Below are 25,298 nucleotides of genomic sequence, written 5' to 3'. Positions count from 1 at the left end.
ATCAAACACATCACTCCCCTACTCTAATGGGGTGAAAGCCAGCTCTCTCAGTGTGGTAGCTTAGTTCTGTACTTCCAATACTTAGGATGTTAAGACAAGATGACCACAAGTCCAAGACTAGAATGAGTTACATACCAATGCACAGTCTTAAAAGAAAAGCCAAAAAGGTGTGATTGAGGGATGGGTCAACACTTAGGAACACTGACCACTCTTTTGAAGGACTCGAGTTTGATTCCATTTGATTCCCAGCAGCTGCCACCACCAATAACATTGGTTCCAGGGCACCTGATATCCTCTTCATAGTCTCCTCAGGCACCGTATGCACACAGTGTACAGAGATGCGTGAAAACAAGGTATACACACGCGTAAAATAAAATATGTAAAAAGTCCCTTGCAAGCTGTCAGAACCATTATTCTGCCACATGCACTTCATACTCCAGCCATGGAAAAGTACGTTGCATTTTCTGAATTCATCCTCTTTATCTTATATGGTCAGCGCATCCCTCCTTGCTTCTGGTTAGGAGGACATCGGTTCTCCTTTTTCTGGTCACAGTCATCTCATTTTAATCTGATTACAGTTACGTGTCTCTCAAGACTCATCGAGTCTTGACCACTTTGAGAGACCTACTGTGCGCACCCATGCTGAGACATGCCACCCTGTGATTTCTGGGCATTTGTCTTACAAGCAGAGTTCATATTATGTCGAGATTGTACTTCCCATTCATTTCCACTTGGTTCATTTAAGATGTCCTTTCTAGACACAAGCATGTGAAGTATGGATGCCAACTCATAAGGTTATCTAAATGTGCTTATAATGGGTGAACGGGTAGAGAGAAGACTAAAAAATAAAAGGGTCTGGTCCCTTTCAGTTCAAAGAGAAGGTGTTCCTGCGCCAGCAAGGGAGCTACATCCTGACTGTGGAGGCTGGCAAGCAGCTCCTGCTCTCTGCTGACAGTGGCGCCGAGGCTGCCCTGCAGGCAGAGCTCACAGACATCCAAGAGAAGTGGAAGGCGGCCAGCATGCACCTGGAGGAGCAGAAGAAAAAGCTGGCTTTCTTGTTGAAAGTAAGTGCAGTGTAGACTCCCCTTTTAGGAGCTGTGCCGTTTCTGCCTGTTGTTTCACCATGATGTACATCCTTATAGATCCCTGAGCAGCCCCCTCCAGTGCTTCTCCTCTGTTTGATTTAAGACTCTGTCCTATCTTGCATGAACTGGAAAAAAGTTTCCCAATTTTTACCTCTTCATCTTTCAGGAAACCCCCCCAACAGAGAAATTTAAACTCTAATAAGGCTGTCTAGGTGACTAATTCTGACTAATGACCAATGCAGTGCCTTGAAGCATGTGACAGCCTTAGGAAGCCGGCCAGAAACTCAAAGAGCAGATCCCATTCCTTAAATTGTAGATTCTAGAATGGTTTTAAAGATCGATATCTCATATTTTATAGCTGGGAAAAAGCTAACCCAGAATGAGTCTCCTAATTTGTCTTGGTTTATCTAAGCAGGCTGCCATTGGTCGAAAGTCTCCAAGAGGCATCTTAGGCCTTTTGGTTGGCCACAGGCACAGTGAACCTAAGGGCATTGAGATTTATCCACATTGCCTGTAATGAGCACCTGTCTCTCATGTCCACACTATCTATAATTTGTCTTCAGTCCAGTAGTTATAAATATATGAACAATTCATGAAGAAACTCACGACTTTATATAATTAATATGTGCTCATAAAAAATGAAAAAAAAAAAAAAAGGTACCCTAAGTTCAGATAAGGCCGTGTTGAAAACCTCCATAGCGTTTTCCTTTTCTTCAGAATGGGTGTGATTGTACCTCATCTCTATAACTATTGTGAGGATTTGTCAAAAGGATGCCAGGAAATCATATGGGACACTTGAACAGCAGTAGTTGCCATTCTTGATGTCATTAGCACTTAAAAAATTGTACCCAAGAAATGTTGAATTTTATATACATTGAAAACCACCAATTCTTCCTGATTGTAAGTACAACGTACCATCATTTTAGATGGAGGGAGATAACTCACAGTAATTGAGTAGATTTATTGTTTCAAATATTCACGCCCATTGGGTTCATGTTGGGAATCTTATGCAATCTCTGTGACCTGCTGTACAGGAAACAGCCTGTCAATCATGCCACTGACACGTACTAAGTAGCACTTTCTGCTTACAGAACAATTCACTGGTAACATAATATGCCTGACTCATTTGTCATCATCCCCGTGTCAGGCAAGGATTTAAAACATGGTAAATCACTCTGCTGAGACTGGTGTGTGTGTGTGTGTGTGTGTGTGTGTGTGTGTGTGTGTGTGTGTATCATGATGTGGTTTTTTTTGGAGATAGTCCCAAGACATAAGAATGTGTGGCGTCTGAGTCACTGGGTTCGTTTGTCTCATCTGTCAGTTGGTGTGTATAAAACATTCACTGTGATAGACAGTTTGCAGAACAATACCTGAAGCTAGTTCCTTATCATTCATGTAGAAAAAAAGACTCAATGGTGGCTTCACCATTCAAGTCACCTTTGGAAAGAAGAGTCCCCTATTCTTCTCTTGTCAGGATTTTATTTTTTTTAAATTTTGAATCATACATTACATTCTGTTTGCCTAAGGAAGCCTTGTTCCACGTTTACTCGGCCTTATTCTAATGTATCTTTACACCAATGCTATAATGATTCTCTGTCTTTAGCTGTTAGCCAAATGCTCTGGGTATGCCCAAAATAGTCACATTTTTTTCCTGCTCTCTCATGTCAATTTTGTCCTAAGGCATGACCTCCTCAGTGTCAGATCTGTGAACAGGCTCCATTGACAGCTTTAGGACATGTGCTGACTTAATTGAAAATGTTAAGTCAAAGCAGAGGGAATTATTTGCTTACAAATCATTTCTACAGTACTGAGCAAAGCACCACAGAATATTGTAAAATGAAGTGAAATTGGACCAAATCTGAGCCTCAAAGACCAAAACATCCCTAGTTTGTTTCACAGGGTGGTGCTGACTAGGAGAGGTGCCGGTCTGCAGCTCTGGAGGTCCATGAGGGAAGTTTCAAGAGAAATGAGAACCTGGCTTCAAACTCTCACATAACAAAAGGACTAGGCTGAAACTTGCAAAATTTTTTGCTAAATGTGTCTGGAGTAATATTACCTGTGGATTGCTAATAAGAACACATTAGGAAAAAAAAAAAAAAAAAACAGGAAAAGCCAAGGCAAGAGAGGACAGGGGACAAAGGAAGATAAGGGAAAGGAAGGAGAATCAGACTTAGGTACCATGATGGTACTTGGTAATTCTACCGGTTAAACCAATTGTCTTTAGAGTTCAGCAATGCATTAGGTGGAGAATGGCCACTGGGCTGCTGGTCTGGGGAGGGCACTGGGTGCATGGTGACCAGGAATGGACAATACAACCCATTAGGAGAATTAGACAAAACAGGGTATTTATTTAACTGAATGCTATCTGACATCCACTAAGATACATGATGAAAGGAACGTTAACTTCCAAGTATCACTCTAAAAAAAAAAAAAAAATCAACACTCAGTGTGGTTCCTCTCACTTTTTTTTTTTTCATTTTAATTTAAGAATCAGACAATAAATAAATGTGCCATTAAAAACGTGAGGTAGTAGTTGTGGTACATAGCTTGAAAATTGAAATCTCCCTTGTGTAGCACCTTCCCAAGATGCTGCCATTCCCAAGAGGTAGCCCCTGTTACCGGTTTGGTGTGTCACAGTTTCCAAATGGGCAGACACCAGGCAGAATTTTCCCTTGTCTTTACTCAGGTATCCAGCATGCACCAGGCTGTCACTCTCGGCCACATATCCCGTGTCAGTGTCGCGGCATGTGTCACGAGACAGATATTTCCAGTCCTTGCTGAGTGGGTGTTTCTGTGCTAACATGTAACTCTTCCAGACACATTTCAGCACGAGCCAAGCAAAGCCAGGCAGATAGCATGTTTGTAACGCCTGTGGTTCTTGTGTGTTTGCACGTCAGATGTGGGTGGCTCATACTATGTCTAGAGTGATTCAGAGTTAAGGTTTTATCATCTTCACATTCTGTCTTTCTCTTACGCCGGCTTGTTTGGATTCCAAAAAGAAAAAGATTCGTTTTGTCCCATTGCGTTGCACCCCCATGCTACACGTGGGAGCAAGTAGACACTCAGTGCACTTGTGTGTGAATCAGGAGAGAGACATGGGGCCCAGATGATTTTTCCCACCCTGCCCAGTATTTGATTCAGACTCCATGTTTAAATATCCAAAGTTAAAAATTCTTTGGATATCGTGCTTGTTTGATACCCCGATAGCCATTGCTGACATTATTCTTCAACAACTGCAGAATTTACTTCCATTTTCTCAGGGAAAGTGTGGGACCACCTGGTTCTTAGAGACAAACAGCTAAAGAGTCACAGAGTCAAGGTGAACTGAACTCTTATGATGACCGAGTCATGATGATGTTCAAAATGGCAGTGAGTGTGGACATGCCTTCCCACAATTCACTGGTGTAATTACATCCCTAGCAATTATAAAGAATATTTATTGTCTTTATTTTTATTTTCATTTTATAGTTTTGCAATTTCTCACACACCCCCCCAAAAAATAAGTATGCAATTTATTTCTCCTCTATTGATAGGACTGGGAAAAATGTGAGAGAGGAATAGCCCATTCTCTGGAGAAGCTCCGAATGTTCAAAAAAAGGCTATCTCAGGCTCTACCTGACCACCACGAGGAACTCCATGCAGAGCAGATGCGGTGTAAGGTATGGAAACTGGATGGAGACTGTCTGTGTTGCCTTAGCCACATACTTCCGCCTGTGAGGTCATATCTCAGCGAGACTCCCAAGGCAGTCCATGCGCATGTGAGGGCCTGGGAGAGCCCAGTAGGGTATCCTGCACTGTCACTTCTTTTGCTGATTTAATGCAGCTGCAGTTTATGGATGACTTAGAGGAAGGGAATGAAAAGTTTAAGACACAACATAAAAGATATTTAAAAGCCAAGTCAAGAGCAATAAATAGCTGTCTTTCCGAAACACCCCCACTGGGGAATCATTCTAATGAAAGTCTCTTAGATGGAAAGAAGGACAGGGTTGGCATCTTGAAAAATCTGCAGACTGTGGCAGAGGAGCATACCCTACCTGCTAGGTCCCTCTGTACAGGAAGAAGAAGAAAAAAAAGGCCGATGTCTGTCAAAGCAAGAAGTCACCCAATCATTAAATCCTTCAGGGTAGAGCCACTTATGGACTATGATCGCCGCCACTTCCAATCTTAATTCTGATTACCTCCTCTAATTGTACTGGGAAGCAATCAGCAGTAACACAGACCACTCCCTGGACAACGAGGTCACAAAGACCAGCATGATTTAGTGGCTGTAAGATTTATATTGTGCACACCTGTGTAGCCAAGCGCAGTGCCGCCGGGCCAGCACTGAGTTATATGCTGATTGCATCAGAAGTAGCTTCACAAATGCTTTTCTTTCCCTGTGTGTGCTCAGTCATGCTTACATTCCTGCTGTCTGATAACCCTGGTTTAAAAAGATATGAAGGACACTCGTGGAAATTAAAAGGTGATTTACCATGCACCAGAGATGATGAATAGAATATCCATCCCTGTATACTGCTACCCTAAGAGGCATGTGAAGGTTGGCTGATGTGGTGGCATTTAAGAATCTAAGACAGGAAGACCCTGAGTTCAAACCTGGGAGACACAACAAGCCTCTGCCTCGAAAGAAAACGATGTGAAGACTATGAACACTAAAAGGAGCTAATTTTAAACTCGTGTTGTTAATTTATTAAATGAGTCATCTGATGCAATGGGTGTGGTCTAATACCAGGTCATCCCCTTCCCCCCCCCAAAAAAATATGCCAGTTGTATCTCATGTGGCATGGCACAAACCCATGGGAGCATCATTATTTCCCTTATACTAGATGAGAATATGGAAGATTCTAGAATACCATTAATGTTTCACATTAATAATTGACAGATTCATCTAAAGTTAGAGACTGTGTTTTAGCCACACTGCCTTAGCGAATATGCAGAGTCTAAACCAGTGGGCTTGGGTTTGGATGGTAGGGTTACTTGTGTGTGCATGTGTGTGTATGTGTGTGTGTGTGTGAGTGTGTGTTCTCTTTTGTTTTCATTGAGTTTGGCCTGGTTTGATTTTAGAGAGGGTTTAACTGTTGAATCCAGGCTGCCTTCAAACTCACAGAATCCCCATGCCCCAGCCTTTAGAGTAATTCTGGGATTATAGGCAAGTGTTAAATGTGATGTTTGAGTTGCGAGGAAGATCGGGTTTGGTAGATATTACAGCAGTAAGGTCCTTATACTTGTTTAGCAATTTAATCTGTTCTAAAGGTACAGACAGACAGAACGCTGCATTTGTATTAACCTAGATAGTTTGGTGTTTTGGCCAGTCATTCTTATTTTGAGACCCCCATTCTCATCTCCCCAAACACTTGGACAAGCATCCTGCTTTTGAACTTGGAGATTGGGAGAATGTATTTCCATACAGCGCCATTATGTTCCTTCCCAAATCACCCTCCACAGCAAAACAGAGCAATTACCCGAAAATTTCAGGCTAAAACCTTGTTTGCTGAAATTGCCTGGAAAGTTAGCCTCAGATAGTGCCGTTAATTACTCTTGCCTTTAGAAACTTGTCTCTGGTGTGAAGAGACAGGAAAGGCAGAGGAGAAGTGGTATGAAATTCTCCATTCATACACTAAATGAGCTGGAACCTGGAAACTGTGGCTGGCAGAGAGGGAGAGTGACACAGCAGAAGGGGTCACCTGTCAAATCACGGCAGGAAACCTCTGCTCATTCACACTGAATTTCCTTAAATAATGTCCCCAAAGGACAGGTCAATAACTTCAATATATCTCTGATCCTACAGAGTTGTTTTGAATACAGGAGAAACTGTGACAAATTGATATTTCATGATAAGGATATATCACAGAATAGGTCAACTCGACATTCAAAAATGAAGTTCCAGTTAGGAATTTTTTTTTTTTAAATATTTCACTAGTGTGATCAGGAACAGGACAAAACTAGTGGGTGGTTTGGTAATCAATTTAGGTATATTTATGGTCTCAGGGTTGTAGAATGAAACATATTTAGAATAAAGAAGTCCATTAAGCTGACAAACTTGGATTTGGAAAAGTCAAAAGCAAAAACAAACAAACAACCCGCCCCACCACCACCATCCTAGAAAGACTACGTATGTGGTGGGAAGTTTCAACAGGGACCTGTGGTATTTTCTCAGAAGAGCATGGCAGGCTTTCAAATTATGTAGGATGCAAATAAGGATCTCGAGTGGGCGTTCAGAAGGAGTTTGTAGCAAGGGAATCCCAGTGAGACGGGTCACCAAAGCCCCCTCAAAGGATTGAAGGTAGATGTCACGGGTGTTCATGGATGCTTGTCTCACTGTAGGAACTGGAAAATGCGGTTGGGAGGTGGACAGATGACCTGGCAGAGTTAGTGCTGGTGAGGGATGCCCTGGCTGTCTACCTCAGTGCCGAGGACATCTCCATGCTGAAGGAACGTGTGGAGCTTCTGCAGAGGCAGTGGGAAGAGCTTTGTCACCAGGTAAGCTGTGGTCTGAATGAATAAGTAACTCCTTGAGAGGGGAAGGCTGAGGGTGATCCATGATGTGAGACAGGCCTGATCCATATCTCGACCCACCCCGTGACTCATACATAAACAGAGGAGGTTGCAGTGGTTGCCAGAATATTTTAGAACAAGGATAGCTATATCATCATATTATACTTGAATTCATCTGTACCAAAGCATTTTTTTTTCTTTCCTGGCTTGCACAAACTGCTGTACTTTCTAGGTGTGAGTTTTCAGCTGGAAAGGTAACAGTAGGTATGTTCTGCATTTTAAACACGGAGGAAATGCATTGTTTCGGTTTTACTTACAGTTCTAGAGATGGTTTTATTTGTGGAAAGTTTATAGTCCTTTCTTATAATTCATGGTGTATGGCATTGTTAGGCTCACATCATTTATTAAATGCCTTTCTCTTTCTGATGAGAAGGGACTACCTGCTGGTTTTTGTTTGTTTTGTTTTGTTTTGTTTTGTTTTGTTTAGAGCATATTCTACTTTATTAGAATTTATAGAAGTCTAGAAAAATAAATCTACCAACTAATAAGGGACTGCTTCTCTTCTGGTTTTCTCACCTATTTTCCTTCCTGTCCCACAACCCCGTAAAGTCCTTTTTGAAAATGGTTGACCCTCAGTGTTTTCATAGTCCTGTGCCTTCCCCTTTCCTCCTGGTTATGTGCCACCATGGATCATGTCTTCTTTTCTAACTGGTTGTAGTCCGATCCCAAGACTTTGATGCTCTTAGATGCAAAGGCCATTTCTTTGGACAAGCCAGTGACTACAGCAGCTAAGTGTTGTTTGCCTTTGGGGAATAATGAAGGCTATATCCTACATATATGTCCTAATACTTAGGTACCTCTGAGGATAAAAATAGTGCCAGGATTATCATATTTTGGAGATGAAGAAAATGATGGTCATAAGATGATTTCTCATTCAGGCCAATTGTGTAATCATTCCATGAAAGTATTATTGTTGCTAATTAAGTCAGACATTCACATGTTCTAAAATTTCCCACTAGACTTACATATATCTGCTTGAAAAATACAGCTTGAAAGTGGTGTTTGGCCACGTGATATGCTCCGAGGAGATTTATACACTTTGCCTGTGAGCAGGCCAAAACCTGAAAAAAAAAAAAAGGAAGTAGATAAAATATTCTTCTAGAATGTTCCTCTGCCAGACTCTTGAAGTATGAAACTAACACATAATTATCCTGTCTCATTCCAATCCACACTGGAGTATTTAAACCAGTAAGATGGTAGTTTGGGGTCTGGCCAGTGCCAGGATGTAATAATTCTGGAGGAGGGGGGCCCAGAGGCTTTAGTAGCCCTTGGGTTTGTCATTTCTGGTGAACTACTGTCAAATATGAATCAACAACAGGAAACAAGCCAGTGCTCTGCTCCTTGTAAAAGTTGCCAAACTCAGCTGAACACAGATAGCCTTATGCCAGCTCAGGAGGAGCCAGCCAGCTCTGCTCCCTTTGAAGCAGCTGATGTGATGGGCCCACAGATGAGGATGAGGAAGCCAGCTTCAAGCAGATGCTTTGGAGCATCAGAAGAAAAGCAAAAGGGAATTGGCTTTTCAGCTGCCCAAGAGATCTGTTGTAGCTAGCGCCCTTGTGGATTATGTTGCTTTTCTTCCTCTGTTGCTTATGTAGAACCATGTGCGATTCTAGCTGTAATGTAAATATGTAACACTGCACCACTAGAATTGCTCAGTGTGTGTGCATTTGTATGTGTGCATTTGTGTGCGAGTGTGTGTATCTGTGTGTCTGTTTACACCCACCCACAATGTCTTGATAAAAATACTGACTGTTAGAAAAAAAATATACTTCCTGTTCAGCTGTCTCACTCTGGAGGCAATTATACCATGGCTGTACCCTTAAGAAAATATGAATATGTGCTGAGCTGGTAAATTTCAGGGTTTCAACTGAATCTAAAGAAAGAAATGGTTCATTTATATATAGCTTGAATATTTAGTTTATAAACAACATCAAATGCCACCCTTCTTAGAGATTTACATCTTTGCAAAAAAGGTTTTGGCCCTGGCTTGCACCCAGTGCTTACAGCCCACGTATTTAGTTTGGTGTTTTTTGTTTTTTTTTCAGTCATAGCTACACAGTAAACAAATGAAAGCAGTGTCATCATGTTGTGAGACAAATAGGAAGGATGTGTATTCAAGCTGCTCCCTGGAGACATTGAGCACATGAATGCTAAGGAGGAAAAACTATCAAACTAACACAGAACGTTGTCAAACCTGCGGTGTTTGACAGCGCTTTTAAAATCGTCACTTGCCTGTGTTTTCCTGTCAATACACCACATCCTGGAATAGATATAGTATAGCACTTGACATACAAAAGGTGATCATTTGTTACAAACACTAAATACTAGAGTTTGGAGAAAACGCAGTGTCAAATGAGAAAAGAAAAGCTCATAGAAGATGAGAAACTTGCTCTGTTTTTGATGGCAGAGTAGTGGATACTAGCCTCGAGTCTTAGCTGCATCTGGACATGTGATTGATCCTTCTATAAATTACAGCCTAGAACAAAGACTCCAGCTTTACTAAGCCTGCCTTTGACTAACCAAAAGCCAATCACTTAAACTGTCTAATTCACTCTGGGTTCATCAACTTCTCAAAGAAATAGGTGATTTCCTTTTATCATGTGACCACCCTTTCTGCGGATGTTGATGAAGCAGGAGCCCTAGCATATGTTTTCTGGATCATGGTCAACATGTAGAGGAAGCTACTCAGGGGGAGACAAACCCATCCCATCTCTTAAGGAGGGAGCTCCTTTTCTTTAGAGGGGAGTCACCAATCCTGAGAGTTTCTGCTTGTATCAATAGAACCTACGTTGTAGTGGCAGCTACCCCCTCCTGTCTGATACTGTAGGAATGATGGATGAATACCTAGTCTTAGTGTTCCAGAAGAGCAAATCTCTCTGTGCTTACTGATTGTACTGTATAACACAGTCTGGGTAGATCTTGAAGTGGGTGGGATTTCTCTCTAGAACCTTCTAACTGGTGCTCACTGTCAATCCCCACCTGAAATGAGCTCGCCACCATTCATCTCCCCTGTATTATTCTGCCTCAAGGGTAAACTAAGTTATATTAATGAGACAATGCTGGTAAACTCAGGAGTTATTGCCAACTCAGAGGAATATTTTATTTAAATAGACATGCTTAACTCAAAGGCAGAAACTCCTAATGGACATTTCTTAAAAGCCATGGTAGCCAAGTATGTCATCTCCCTGAGGTAGACCTTGTGAAAGGTATTAACCTGATTCCCAATGGTTCTCAGAAAGGAACACGGACAAATGGGGTTCTGTGGGGACTTAAGTCATATCTACATAGTACTGATGGAGCCGATAACTAAGAAGCATAAAGCATCTTTTAAAATACATTTTAAAGCAGGTAGCTAGGTATAGTGGTTCATGCCTATAATCTCGAAACTCAGACAGGATTACCACCAGTGATTGTATTCTTAGGGAAATACCTAAAGAAATGAGTACCTATATCCGTGCAGACACTTACGCATGGCCATGTGTGGCAGCATTGGTCATAGGAAATCAGGATTATAATCAACAGAAATGTCCATAATTATATGAATAGACATGTAGAACATACATGTGTTCAGTGGACGGTTCTCAGCAGTCAGAAAGAACAGCTTGTGGGTTTATCATTTAACATGGCTTAACATATGACACATGCTAACTGAAAGAAGCATGTCACAAAAGAACAGAAATTGTGATTCCAACCTACATGGAATGGTGGGAACAGGGAGACACATAGAGACAATAGGTTAGAGCTGCGGGAAGTGTGGAGAGGACAGAGAATGACTTCTTATACCCGGCAAGGTTCTCTAGCGGGACAAAGCTGATAGTGTGTGTGTGTGTGTGTGTGTGTGTGTGTGTGTGTGTGTGTGTGTGGTGTGTGTATGTGTGTGTGTATTATAAAAGCTGATTTAGTAGATTGCTCATACCAGAGGGGTTGGGTGGTATTACATCTCCACCTGCATGCTGCATATGACACAGAAAACAAACAAACAAAACAATAAAGCAGCCAAAGCTACTTAGTTACGTGAAGCTGCATGCCTGGGCGGTCCCCATTCAGGGCTGAGGGAGTTCTCTGGAGAGACACTGGCTTTCAGTCTGCACTGGAGATCTGAAGGGTCTGGAGTGAGATATTAGTCGGTAGCACAGACACAGGGATAGCCACTCGCTCAGGAAACAGAATCAAAGACATACCTGGCGATGCTGCCCCATTTTTCTGAGACCTCTATATATATCTGGGCTGACAGTGGAAAGTGCCATCTGCTTCAAGGGTGGGTCTGTCCCCTCAGTCATTCACAGATAGGTGTATTTGTCAGAAGTGTGCCTTCTAGATGAGTCTTTGACCCATCAAGTTGACGGTCAAGACCAACCTCCATACTGCTGACAGCAGTGTTGTTTGGGGGTTTGGGCATGATGAAAGTATTCTAAAGTTGATTGTGTTCATAGTTGAACAATTCTGAATATACAAGGAAACACTTAGAGATTGTGTTAGGTAAGTTATATCTCAGTGAAGCTGAAATAAAAGCAGACCAAAAAAAAAAAAAAAAAAACCAAAACCTATAACAACAATAAAGAAATAAAAAACACCTTCTTGGTCCTCATAATTCCAGATAAAGGATACTCAGCTTGTATACTCTTCTATATTTTCTTTAATATTCTGTACAAGTTTAATGAGAAATTTTGATTATGTTTTAAAAGTTAAAAGCTAAAAACTGGCTCTATACAATGAAAACTAAAATTATACCAAAAAAGAAGGAAAAGAGAAAAAAATAAATGAAAAAAATGTATATAAATGGACATATGTAGGAAATTGCTTAGGGGTAAAATGGTCAGGGCAGAGCTGAACCCCAGGGATCATTTTCTGTTTATAGCTGTTCTTGGAAACCACTCAGCCCTCTCTCCAGTTATTTTCTATTCAAATATAAAAACAAATCACGAATATTTATTTATTTATATTTTATGTGCAAGAGTATTTGCTGGAATGGATAGAAATACATGTGACCTGGTGCCTATGGAGGCCAGATGAGGGCATCAGATCCCCTGGAACTAAGGCCACAGAGGATTGTGAGCCATCATGTGGATGTCAGGCGCTGAGCTGGAGTTTCAGAGAGTTGGGAGCCATCATGCGGTGTGAGGTGAACCTGGGTTCTCTGCAAGGGTAGACATTGGTCTGAGCCTTTTCTCCAGCCTCTTTTGCTCTATTTTTATTCATGTCAGCAAATCCTATATTTCAGGAAACAGTAGGCTGCAGGAATGCCCAGGTCTTGCCCACTTCAGCTCACTCTTCCCTCCTTGAGTTAGGAGTTGCTCTCCTGTTGCTATCACTTCTCACAATCCTGATCTATTCTAAACTGCCAGGTCTCCCTACGACGACAACAAGTGAGCGAGCGCCTGAACGAGTGGGCCGTCTTCAGTGAAAAGAACAAGGAGCTGTGCGAGTGGTTGACCCAGATGGAGAGCAAAGTCTCTCAGAACGGAGACATCCTCATCGAAGAGATGATAGAGAAACTCAAGAAGGTGAGAAGTGTGAGGCAGCCTGGGCTCCCTTCTTCCCAGTCCTCCCCCTGTGCTTTGAACATAATACCCTATCTCCATCACTTCCCCATCCGAGAACAATATATTAAGCCTCGGCTTCATAACATACAACAAGCCCCTTGTGGAAAGACCAACTTTACATGCAGAATTTATAGGATGTGTTTAGTTTGTGAGGATATCAACTCTCTGCTTTTTGTCTTGGAGGAATCATTTGCACACACTACTTCTCTCTCATCTTGATCCTGTGGTTTGGTTTGTAGAGAGAGACATTATTACAGGGAAATTGAAAGGAAAAATCCTTCGGGTGAATTAAACTGAAAATTTCCCCTAAAAAATATGATCTATAGGCCATCAATAGTGCTAGATTCCTGTTATTTCAATTGTCTATGCATTATTAGATTATTTTGTGGGTTTGTTTTGATCCAGGACATTTTTCTGTCTATGCAGGGCTCACTAAACTGACTCATACTTTTAAATATTTGTGTGAGTTTCAATAAAGTTTCTACATTTGGGGGCAAATAATCATGTCAACATGTTGGTTTGTATCTCTCACTAGCACACATATGGTGTGTTATTCATATTTACCTGTTTGTTATCTGTCTGGAGGAATAGCCTCATTGGGCTGCAAACCTCCCTGGAACATAGATGCTGTCTGTCTTGTCCATTACTCTTGTCCCTACATCCACAGCAGTGTTTGACTCCTCATAAAAATACCATATTTCTTGAATTCAGAGATGTTGGATTTATTCATTCTGAAAAGCCACCAAAGTTATTATTAGGAAAATTTATTGTTCTCAGTGTGCACATATACAGAGAAAAGAAAGCCAGGACATAGCATTGATGACTTTATTAGTTTTCTGCATAAAAATGAAAAATCTCGTAAGTAATCAATTTGCTCATTTGATATCAAAAACCTTTATTTCTGGGCCAAGATAGCATCTGCTAACAGTGGGACTTTGCTGGTTGCTAGGTGTCAAAGAATGTTGTACTAGGCAGAACTAATGTACTAGTTACCATAATAAAATTTGCTAAAGAGTAATTCTTGGTTAGGTGTGTTTAGATTCTCATTGCTTTTCAGAATGAAATTCAGAATGCATATTTTGGGAGTGGAAAAACACGTTCTAGGACAAAATACAGCCATAATTTATATTACTAAAACTTTAGTCTCTCACATGGATGATTTTATTCTAGTCTTTGGTAGGATGTCAGAGGTATTCTTTGAGCAGGTCCACCTGGTGGCTTGGGCCTGTCATCTTGGCTACTTGTGAGCCTGAGGCAAAAATATCTCATGTGCAAGGTCCTGCCTGGGCTACAAAGTAAGTACAAGGCTAACCCAGGCAACTTAATAAGACCTATTCATATTAAAGAGTGAAACTAAAGAGGGAGAAGGGAAGCGGTTCTGAGAACATAGCCTTGTAATAAAGTACATCCTAAGTATACATGCAACCCCTGCCTGGCGCAATCCTAGAAAATCAAAGAAAGAAAAGCAGCACTTTCTGGAATATTAATTCTACTAGTTTGCCTACAAAGTAAGTTGTGGAACTAAGAAGGCCACCCCTGTCTTGTCTTTCTTGTAAATGTGATCCGTTGCTGAGCACTGAGTGGAGCTCAGTGTTTTCCACAGAGTAAGGCAGACAAAATGACCAATTACTAGAGGCCAACTGTTACTGTTCGTTGGCATGGACACAAGCTGTTTAATTTAAATGACAACCCAAGAGGACAGTTTTACTATAAGTGCATTTTAAAACTTAGAGTAGTGCTTTGAGATCAACATTTCTCAATGAAATCGTACCAATTCTGTGATGAAATTTTAAAAATATAAATAAATGCATTCAGTGTTTTGGTTTTTGGACCCCCCATGTGTTGAAAAAAACATGACAGGGTCGAGGAGTCGTCAGTATGCACTCAACTTTTAGGTAGAATGGAGGCTCACTGGTCATCTTCTTTCAGGCCCTCTTCCCTTAAATACATGGTTTAGAGGGTATCCTAACTTTAGAGTAAGGGTTAAAATGTACACATAAAACCTGTCTTCGTGTGGTTTTTAATTTGGTTGGACATATCCTGTTATGTCAAATCTTTCTCTGATTCATCACTTCGTCTGGTACTCAGTGTTTTCAAAAATAGCTGCTTCCTTCTACTAACTAACTTTACCTCATTGTTTGGGATTAAAGGTGTGTAGTAAGGGTGATCAACAACACAACTAGAAACAGGTTTTGTTTGTTTTTAGTAAATAACATAATCTCAGGGGTTTACAGTGTGATCAAATATCCTACAATACCCATAACTCACGTATTCAGCTGGTCTATCTATTCACTTGGCTCTAGATATCCTGTTTCTTCCTCGGTACTTAGGGATTACACGAAAGGTTTGCTGTTACATGGGTTCTAGGGAATCCAAACTCTGGTCCTCGCTTTTATGCTTTACTTGAGGAGTCATCTTTCCTTGTTTACTATTTTCCTGCAATACTATCTGCTGTGTAACCAAGTTGCAAAGTTGATCCAAAAACTGGATCTGTCTTACAGACAGCAAACAAACCACATAACCTACCTGTTCTCATCAACCAGTTTTTAGGAGGGGCTACCACAGAGACTAAATAAACCAAGGCATGAGACCCACTGACTTGCTGAAATTAATTATTATTAGTCTTGAGAACTGATTTGCTATTATGTGTGGCAGGAGATTGCTCTAAAATAGATGAAGTCAAAGTATTCTGTACAAATAACACGACTGACATGATCTGCGTAGTCCTCATAGCTGAAAAGATGCATATAAGTAAGCACACATGTACACATTCATATGCATACATATATAATTATGGCACAGATATGTATGCCTATGTGTGCCTATGCCTCTTAAACCTGGTGTTAGCTATTCATTTCCTTATTGATTCTATGTATGCTATAAATCATCTGCTTAGTGATAACAGTAGTATGATTTTCAAGCCAAGGCTTTTTTGTCTATGCATATTCCTTTATTGTGTTTGATTTGTTTGATTTGTAGTGGTAGAACTTAAACTCCAGTCCTCATCAGTGCTAGGAAAGCCACCTACCCTTGAGCTACTCCACTGATCCACACTATCTATCTATCTATCTATCTATCTATCTATCTATCTATCTATCTATCTATCTATCTATCTATCTTTCTATCTATCTATATCTTTGTTTTTTGAGAAAGAGTCTCATGCATCTCAGAATAGTCCCAAACTCACTATGCACCTAAGAAAGATCTTGAACTCATAATTTTCCTGCCTCTACCATTCAAGTGCTGAGATTATAGCTATATGTCCTCACACCAGTCTGGTGCCCTTTAAAGTAAATAGAAAGTGCCTTACAGTTTCTTTCAGAAAATCTGTGTAATAATTGACTCTGGACTCCACATTACCAGGAGCAATAGGCACTATTAATCCTTGCGCACATGAACTAATGCTCACACGCCGTTCCTTGAACCCAAACTCCATCCAAACAGAAGAAACGGTAATTGGTACATTTCTAGAGGTGCCAGAAAGTGCATTAAGAGCATGCCCTCTGACCTCTGTGGTTGCTTTTATCATGCAGGATTATCAAGAGGAAATTGCTGTTGCCCAAGAGAACAAAATCCAGCTTCAGGAAATGGGAGAAAGGCTTGCTAAAGCCAGCCACGAGAGCAAAGCCTCTGAGATTCAGTACAAGCTCAGCAAAGTGAACGACAGGTGGCAACATCTGCTAGATCTCATTGCAGCTAGGTAAGAGGCAAGAGGTGCAGCAGGAAACCTGTGGGGGAAGATGGTACTGTCTGTTTGTTTTGGTTTTTTAGTTAGTTTGTTTATTTATTTATTTATTTATTGGTTTTTTTTGAGACAGGGTTTCTAATCACTGCCACACAGCCCTTCACAGAGACCCTCCTCTCCATCACTCTCCCCTTCTCCTCTAAGAGGGCATCCCCTGATCCCCGGACATCCCCCCCACCCTGACACATCAAGTCTCTGCAGGATTAGGTACATCCTCTTCCTCTGAAGCCAGACATGGAAGCCCAGTTAGGGGAACAGAAGCCACAGACAGGCAACAGCTTTAGGGACAGACCCTGCTCCAGTTGTTGGGGGACCCACTTGGAAACTGAGCTGCGCATCTGCTACATATGTAGCAGGGACCTCTGTCTAGCCCATGTATGCTCTCTGGTTGGTGGCTCACTCTCTGAGAGCCCCCAAGGGTTTAGTTTAGTTGACTCTGTGGGTCTTCCTGTGGAATTCCTATCCCCTCCAGCACCTTCAGTCCTTTCCCCAACTCTTCCATAAAAGTCCCAGAGCTCCGTCCAATGTTTGGCTGTGGGTCTCTACATCTGTTTCTGTCAGCTGCTGGGTGGAGCCTCTCAGAGGACAGTTATGCTAGGCTCCCGTCTGCAAGCACAACAGAGTATCATTAATGGTTTCAGGGATTGGTTCTTGCCCATGCGATGGATCTCAAGTTGGACCAGTTATTGGTTGCTCATTCCCTCAGTCTCCACTTCATCTTTGTCCCTGTATTTTTTTTTGTTTTAGACAGGACAAATTTTGTGCCAAAATTTTTGTGGGTGGGTTGGTGTCTTTATCCTTACACTAGGGGTCCTGCATGGCTACAGGAAATGGCCTCTTAAGGTTCCATATCCTCACTGTTTTGAGTCTCAGTTAAGGTCATCCATATTGACTCCTGGGAACCTCCCCCAATCCCAGGTCTCAGAACTTCCTANAAANCCNCCCCCCCCCCCCCCCCNCAGCACAGCTGCAGATTTTTATTCATTTTCCTGGCTCTCTGGAGAGGGGATGGGAAGGGGAATTGGGATGGGGGATGGGAGAGTCAGGATCAGGTCTGTAGGGAGGATGTTAAAGCCTGTTTGTTCTCATTCATTTCAGCTAAAGCAGTGGTTCTCAGCCTTCCCAATGTGGCAATTGCCTTAGCTAGGGTTTTACTGCTGTGAACAGATACCATGACCAAGGCAATTCTTATAAGGACAACATTTAATTGGGGCTGCCTTACAGGTTCAGTCCATTATCATCAAGGTCCAGGCAGGCATGGTACAAGAGGGGCTGAGAGTTCTCTATCTTCCTCTGAGGGTGGCTAGGAGAAGATTGGCTTCCAGGCAGCTAGAATAAGGGTCTTAAAGCCCACACCCACAGTGACACACCTACTCCAGCAAGGCCACACCTACTCCAACAAGTCTACACCTCTAAATAGTACCCCTCCCTGGGCCCAGGACATTCAAAACACTAGAGTGGTTCTCAGTCTTCCTAATGCTTCATCCCTTCAACATAGTTCCTTGGGTTGTGGTAACCCCCAACCATGAAAATTTTTTTTTTGTGGCTACTACATAACTATAAATTTGCTGCTGTTATGAGTCATAATGTAAATATTTTTGGAGATAGAGGTTTTCCAAAGGGTTCATGACCCACAGGTTGAGAACCGTGGAGCTAACGGGCATGCATTGCCTAGTTCCCACTTCCTGAGTTTCTATACTGCACAGGGGAACACCACCATGTTCCTGCTGTTCCCATGCGTGGTACTTTCAATTAGCTTCCAGTGGATTTACGGAGAGAGAAGAGAGTGGTCTGCAAACAAGAGAAGGTTCTTAATGGGTTTTCCAACACCTATAGGGAAGAAAGAAAATCTACTCCATCCATATTTGTGGAGGGTGAAAGAGAGTGAGCACATCCCTATTATATGTTTGCATAGTTGGGTGTGAGAGGAAGACCGACTGTTGTCACTCTGTTCATTCACAAAAATAACCTACTTCATCGCCAGAACTTCCCGCTCAGCCATAATGGTGACTGTAATTACACCTCAGGTTGGAGAGGCAGACTACATTCCGTTGTTTATTTTGTAGACAGGCTTTGTGAATAAAAGAGATGGTAGTCAACAAGGGAAAACATGAGGGCCTGTGCCATCAGCTCAAATGCTGGTATGACTTAAAAATGCATGCAGTTATTTTACATTAAAAGAGGAACAGACCTTGGAGTAGGTACCCCTTCCTTCAGGTAAGACGTAATGTCTGTTTGCTCCTTGTCTATCAAAACCCAGAGAATGGTAACTGGGCTGGGTTGTGGCTCAGTGGTAGATGGATTGAGTAGTCTATACAGGTCCCTTTGTAAAGTAACTGGAGAGTCACAAAGACTGGTGGGCCCAGAGAATAAATGTCTGCAGGTTGGGCCTCCTCCCCAGAGTATATGGTGGCCATGCATACAGGGAAAGAAATTGAGCAAATAACAGTGAGCTCACTGCTCAGGGACATACTAGAAGGGAAACACACCTCTCCCCTGGAGTTATCCTACAGCTGAAATGCACAGTGGTGCAGAATCCCAATATGGTGTTTAGTCTCGAACCTCAGTCACCAAGGTGATAACAAGATCTTATTTCCGAAGCAGAAATTAAAACCTCGTGTGCTATAAAGGCCCTTCCAGAGAGACCTCCCACTGGGTCTCCACCCTGGGGATTTCTGTGAGTGTGTGTGTCAGATTCTGACTCATGGATGTGCATGTCCCTATAATTCCATTAAACTGGTTAAGGCTCCCACGTGAATCTCAGTGTTGCAATGATATGGAGAGGGAAGAAACACTATGCCCAAAATATTTCAAATCGGCCTTAATGCTGTGCAGTTACAGGCAGCTGGCTTAGCTTCTGCTCAGCTGCCAGCTAACATTACATAGAAGGTGACACTGTCCCTCAAAGTCCTGTCTATTTACAACACATTTGTATGATTTTTTTTTTCAGGGAAGAGTTTTCTAGATATTGTCTTTTTTTTTTTTTTTTTTAACTATCGCAAAAGGTATATAAACAAACTTGAGTCAGCTAGCTGTATGTTGGTGAGGCACGGGTGCTTTACACTGTAGTCTCTAAAGTGTTTCTCTGTGCCCACCCACTGAAAATCTCATCATGGCAACGAATCCAGTGGAAAACTTTTGTATAGATGTAGTGTCCGTTTCTGAGTCCCGCCTTTAGAATTAGAGCAGATCATAGGCCTATTGTCCACATGCTCTGGACAAGAAGAGCAAGTGTGAGACCACGCTGGATTTACTCCCTCTCAGGCTGCTCAGCTATCACATTTGTTTTCTGCTCCCTTGTTTACTGTGCTCAGGCTAGACGAACTTCCTCCACACCTGTCTTCAGCTCCGAACTGCCAGCGGTATTATTCATCTCAGTCCTTCAGTCCCATTCATGACTCTCCCCCTTTCCAGCGAAAATGCTGATTGACCCAACAGAGCAGAACTTGGTTCATATTTTAAGAATTTTTTTAAATCAATTCTTTTTTTTTTTTAACTTATCTATTTTGTGTAGCGTGGGCACAGGGTAATGCCACAACATACATGTCAGACTCAGAGGAGAACTTACAAGAGTGAGTTCTCTTCTCTCAGGAATGGAACTCAGACCATCAAAGGGATGGCATCTGGCCTCGCCCGCTAAGCCGTCTCACTGGCCCAGACTGCTTTTTTGTCTTCCTGAGACAGGGACTCATTTAGTCCAGGCTAGCTTTGAACCCCATAGGTCATCGAGAATGACCTTGAACTTCTGATCCTCCTGCCTCCACCTTCCTCAGTGCTGAGATGATAGACACATGCCACCATGTCCTGTTGGTGCACTGCTGAGAACCAAACTCAAGGTTTCACATGCGCTAAGAAAGTACTCTGCCAACTAAGCTATGCCACCAGCCTTTGTATAGTTTTCATATTTTTTTTGCAATATGTATGTGCAAAACAAAATTTGAAAATTCCCCAAATTCACAGAATAAAATTTTCGGAAATCCTGTCAAACAAAGCAACTTAAAAAGAAAAAGTCTTGCAATGTTATTTTTGACCTCCTCGTTATTTTTAAATGAACAATGGACAAAGGTCCCGTAAGTGGAGGTGAATATTTCCTCATTATTTCCCGTGCTCAGATAACCGTTTAGAAAGGGGATGTCAGATGACTCCTGCCCTTCTTCCCCAGCAAGCCCTTAACCTCCTCTTACTCATACCATCGTGCTGGCAGACCGGCCGGGAGAGAAGAATCTGCTACTGTTTGCTGCTGCGATCTGAGGTGTTTGTGGAGGTTGCGCTGTTTGCACACGACTGCTTTGTCTTTTCCAAGTTTCCAAGTAGCATTGCTGTCGTAGCCAGCAGCACACGGGGGGGGGGGGGGGGGAAGCTGGGCGTCCCTGCCTGCAGCCGTGGCTGTCTCAGGGACCCTTTCTTTAGACCCGTAACCTGCTCCTGCTGGCAGATTACCCTTCTTACCCTCGTGGCCTACATTCCAGGAGATCAAGCCTGGCACATGCTCATGAATGTGGGTTTTATTTAGAAGCATGACCACTTGTGACTGCCCAGTGTCATGTTAACAGACAGACAACCAGCACCATTTGTCCACCAAGAGCATTTTCGTACTTCTGGCCTAGAGAAGGGGAGAGACACTCTCCTCGACCAGGAAGGGCTCTGAGCCTTTCACTCTGCAGAGCCGGACTTCTGCAAGTGACAGCTTCATGGTGGTGGCAGAGGACTTGCGTGGCCCGAGGATGGCAGAGGACGGCAGTGTGGATGCAGATCTCCCAGACTGCGACTGCGATGTCTCCAGGCAGGCATCTTCTTGATTGGGCATAGCTTTAGAGTTATGTGGGGCTCATGGGATAGACACTAGGCTCTTCCATCTGGAGTGTTTCGTGCTGACGTTAAATAGACGTGAGTAGCACTAGGAGAATTTAGACCATGGACTCCAAAGGGTTCTTTGTTGGTTTGTTTTCTTGTTTCCCTATTGGGCATTTGCAGGAGGTTTGTATTTCAGTTGTGTCTGGACCAAATGCATCAGGCAAGGAACATGGCTCCAGTCGAGGAGCCGAGACAGGAAGGAGACAGAAAAGGATTCAGCAAGGCCACCACCTACTAGCTAAAGGGTGGCTTCGGACTAAACTGAAAGTGGGCTAGAGCCTGTTTACCACTTTGCAGCAGAAAGTTTTCTCTGGAGTAAATAAAAGTGTGTTTCAGGCACGTGGAGGAGGATTTTTTTCTGAGAGAAAAATTGCTTTTGTTTGTGTTGGTCAGCCCCTTTGGGCCGTTTAGGCCTTCAAATCTTATAAAATATACAGATACTATAATTTAGGTCTAAAAAATATTAGTTACATTGCTTAGTGTAAATATTGAATTTGTGATTAAATTCATGTAGAGTAAGAATAACATCATTGATGGTCTGTGGTGAGGATTCACGGTTCTTCCCATATGATAGGGATTTTTATCTTAAGGTTCTGAAATATTTTTCATGTATTGTCATGCCCTTGCATGGATTCTCATAGGTGGGTTGTATTTACTAATAGCAATTTTGTTTCAACTGTATTTAGACTCTGAACTCTATTTTGTTTTGGTTTGTGGATATACTAATCATTTGAAGGAATGCATATATATATACATATATATCAGATATTAGATATATTAATATAATAGTAAATATATTTGTAATTATATATATGCATGTGCTCATTTGTATGATAGCAGTAATAGGAATGGGTAGTTGGATTCAGTAATATGGCTGTTCTCAAGAAGTTTAAAAGCCTGAGACATGCTTTGGGTGAAAAGGACACACATGAGGGCTTGCCGATTAACCATGTTTGTTAAACCCTGCACATGCATATCAGATGTTGGCATCTGTGTTAAATTAAAAACCTGGATGACCTCCCAGGGAATGGCACCCAAGTTGCTTAGTTTCTCACAATAAATAAATAAGTAAATAGTCTAATACATGAAAGACTTCTTTCAAAGTGGTAATGGAGGAAAAATGAGATATTTCTTCCGTGCAAAAAACCACACCTGAAAATAGCAAGAGTTAATAAGCTATTACAGATAAACAAGGGTTTGCGGCCCACTTCCTCCATGCTCGCTTCTGCTCTCCCCCGCAACATACACATGATGTAATACGCAATTTGTAAGAAAATATACTTTTCCTGTAACTTATAAAGGACAACCACTTAAGCACTCACCCATTGACTTTACTAAATTTATATTAGCTTGAAAGAGGAAGTTGTCCCTAATGGACTATATGAACGAGCATTTCCGTGTCACAATGCCCTCGACTCATTGCACACTAACCACACTGCCTTGGACCTCATTCAGTGTTTTACAGGATCTGAGTCCTTCTACTTATTCTGTCTGCCTGGTAGACTATGATTTACGCACATCTTTTTGTTCTCTGGATCATTTGATCGCATCTGTGAACACACATGGATGTGCCTCTTTGTGTGGTAGTATCCGTGTGAATGGACAGTTGGATCCAATGGATTCAGCAACCCCTAAAGCTGGTCACGTGGGAGAGGAGGGAGAACATTCTTCCCGGGTCCCTCCAGGGCAGACTTCTTGGTGCCTGCCGCGCATCATTCTTCAGCCCTGCCCAAGTGGGACCACTGGTAGTCTAAGGCATTATGGTAAATTCTATGTCCATCCTGTGGCCACTCACTGCGTTTCCTCAGACCTGCAGCACCAGCCATCACGAAGCTGTCATTCATTCATTACCCAGGGGAATTTTGTCCTGGGAATGACAGAAATATACAGGGATGATTTTTTCAAAGTTCTTGGAAACATTCAAAGGCAGTACCATAAAATGCACAAGGTCCAAGCTTGACTTTTGCCTATAAAACTAATTAAGGAATTCTTATATTGAGTAACATTGTAAGTTGTGGTAAGCAGTGTGTAACACATTGTTACTCTTTATCAACAGAGTAGACTGGCCAATATAAACATAGATTTTTCTTAAGTATACATTTTTCCCCCAAAATTTTCTAAGATACCTCTCCTGAGAGTGCTTTTAAAAGACTAAACATTATTGTGTATTGGTATTACAATCAAATACTTGTAATCAGTTACACGCACATATGGGAACAAACATGTAGAGCTGACCATCTATTTTTTTAAAAAAATATTTATCTTGCTTTTTTAAAAAATTAAAACATAATTACACCATTTCCCCCCTTTCCTCTCTCTAATCCCCTCACATGCATTTCCCTTGCTCTGCCTCAAGTTCATCTTTTTAATTGTTCACACACATACATACACACACACACACACACACACACACACACACACACACACACACCGTATATATTCCTAAATATAAATACAGCCTGCTCAATCAATGTACTGTTACATGTATGTATATGCTTTCAGGACTAACTACTCAGGATTGAATAACCAACAGAGGTTAGGGTTCATCCATAAACAAGACCCAAACAAGGATGGCACCAATAGACACGCTAGCATGGAAAAGGGAAAATTTCATGGCATCCTAGCTCTAGACAAAAACCCACAGTCAGCTAAAGAATGCCCAGAGCAGGTTGCAAGTCCTTTAAAGAACACGTGTGTGAGGATGAGATTTGGGGATAGTCCCTAGGGGAAGGTACAACTGTACCATCAGGATTGGTTTCACTGGAGGCAAGCGCTCTTGATTTGTTGACACTGTGATGGTAGAAATGATGGCACCCATCAATTTTAAGGAACTAAAAATAAATCAATATTCTAAAAGTTCTTGAATGATGAAATCTTCCCTCAGAGCGGTGACTTTTGGCCTGAAAAACAGAGAAGATTTTCTGAGGTGGGCGTGGAAGGAGCCGAGAGCTGTAGCTCGTAGGCTGAAAGCGCCTTGGGGGTTGATTCTATACTCCACCCAGAGAGCGACTTATTCAGCATCTCACTGTCATAGAGATGGGCCATCCAAGTGCATGCTGTGAATCACAGAACTTTCTATTGAAGATCTGCTTTGAAATTTCTAGCATCCCGTAGGCTTAGACATCATGTGGCTCTTGACATTTTTTTTTTTTTCAAGAAGGTACATTTTTCAGTGAGGCCACTTTGACATTGAAGCACTTTTCTTTATCTGGTTATCTGATTACTTATAGGAAGAGCAGTTCCTGTAAATTCTTCGTTTCCTGGACTAGGAGGTGGTCTATGCAGAGAACTGAACTTTATTTAAAAAAAAAAAAAAAGCTGAGGCAGAAATCCCTGGTTGTGCACTGCTTTGGGGAGTAGTCTACATACAGTCAAACAGGCGAGACCCCAAACGGGGACAGGAACTACTAATCAATACTTTTATGTGATAAATATGAAGTTTAAACAGTTTCTTCCCAGGACTGTCTCAACAGGTGCCCTTGGCATCTCCCTCTACATCCTTGCTTTGATATTTATATG

General features: G+C 41.9%; 1 protein-coding gene across 13 annotated transcripts in view; it reads left to right on the top strand.

Moving 5' to 3' along the window:
* Syne1 (spectrin repeat containing nuclear envelope protein 1) overlaps window positions 1-25,298 on the top strand; it is a 493,437-nt gene that overhangs the window by 426,297 nt on the left and 41,842 nt on the right. For 11 of the 13 annotated variants that reach the window (XM_029532807.1, XM_029532801.1, XM_029532799.1 and 8 more), the window contains 5 exons: window positions 870-1,064; window positions 4,619-4,744; window positions 7,407-7,562; window positions 12,983-13,141; window positions 16,714-16,880. In XM_029532807.1, coding sequence (XP_029388667.1) covers window positions 870-1,064; window positions 4,619-4,744; window positions 7,407-7,562; window positions 12,983-13,141; window positions 16,714-16,880 — 803 coding nt within the window. Of the gene's footprint in view, window positions 1-869; window positions 1,065-4,618; window positions 4,745-7,406; window positions 7,563-12,982; window positions 13,142-16,713; window positions 16,881-21,412; window positions 21,709-25,298 lie in introns of those variants that run through there. The other 2 variants (XM_021221335.2, XM_021221337.2) reach the window with 2 other exon arrangements.

Source organism: Mus pahari, chromosome 21, assembly GCF_900095145.1.
Source record: "Mus pahari chromosome 21, PAHARI_EIJ_v1.1, whole genome shotgun sequence".
NCBI classification, from domain to species: domain Eukaryota; kingdom Metazoa; phylum Chordata; class Mammalia; order Rodentia; family Muridae; genus Mus; species Mus pahari.
Note: the sequence above shows the minus strand (reverse complement) of the source record. Positions and strands in the feature narration are given on the sequence as shown.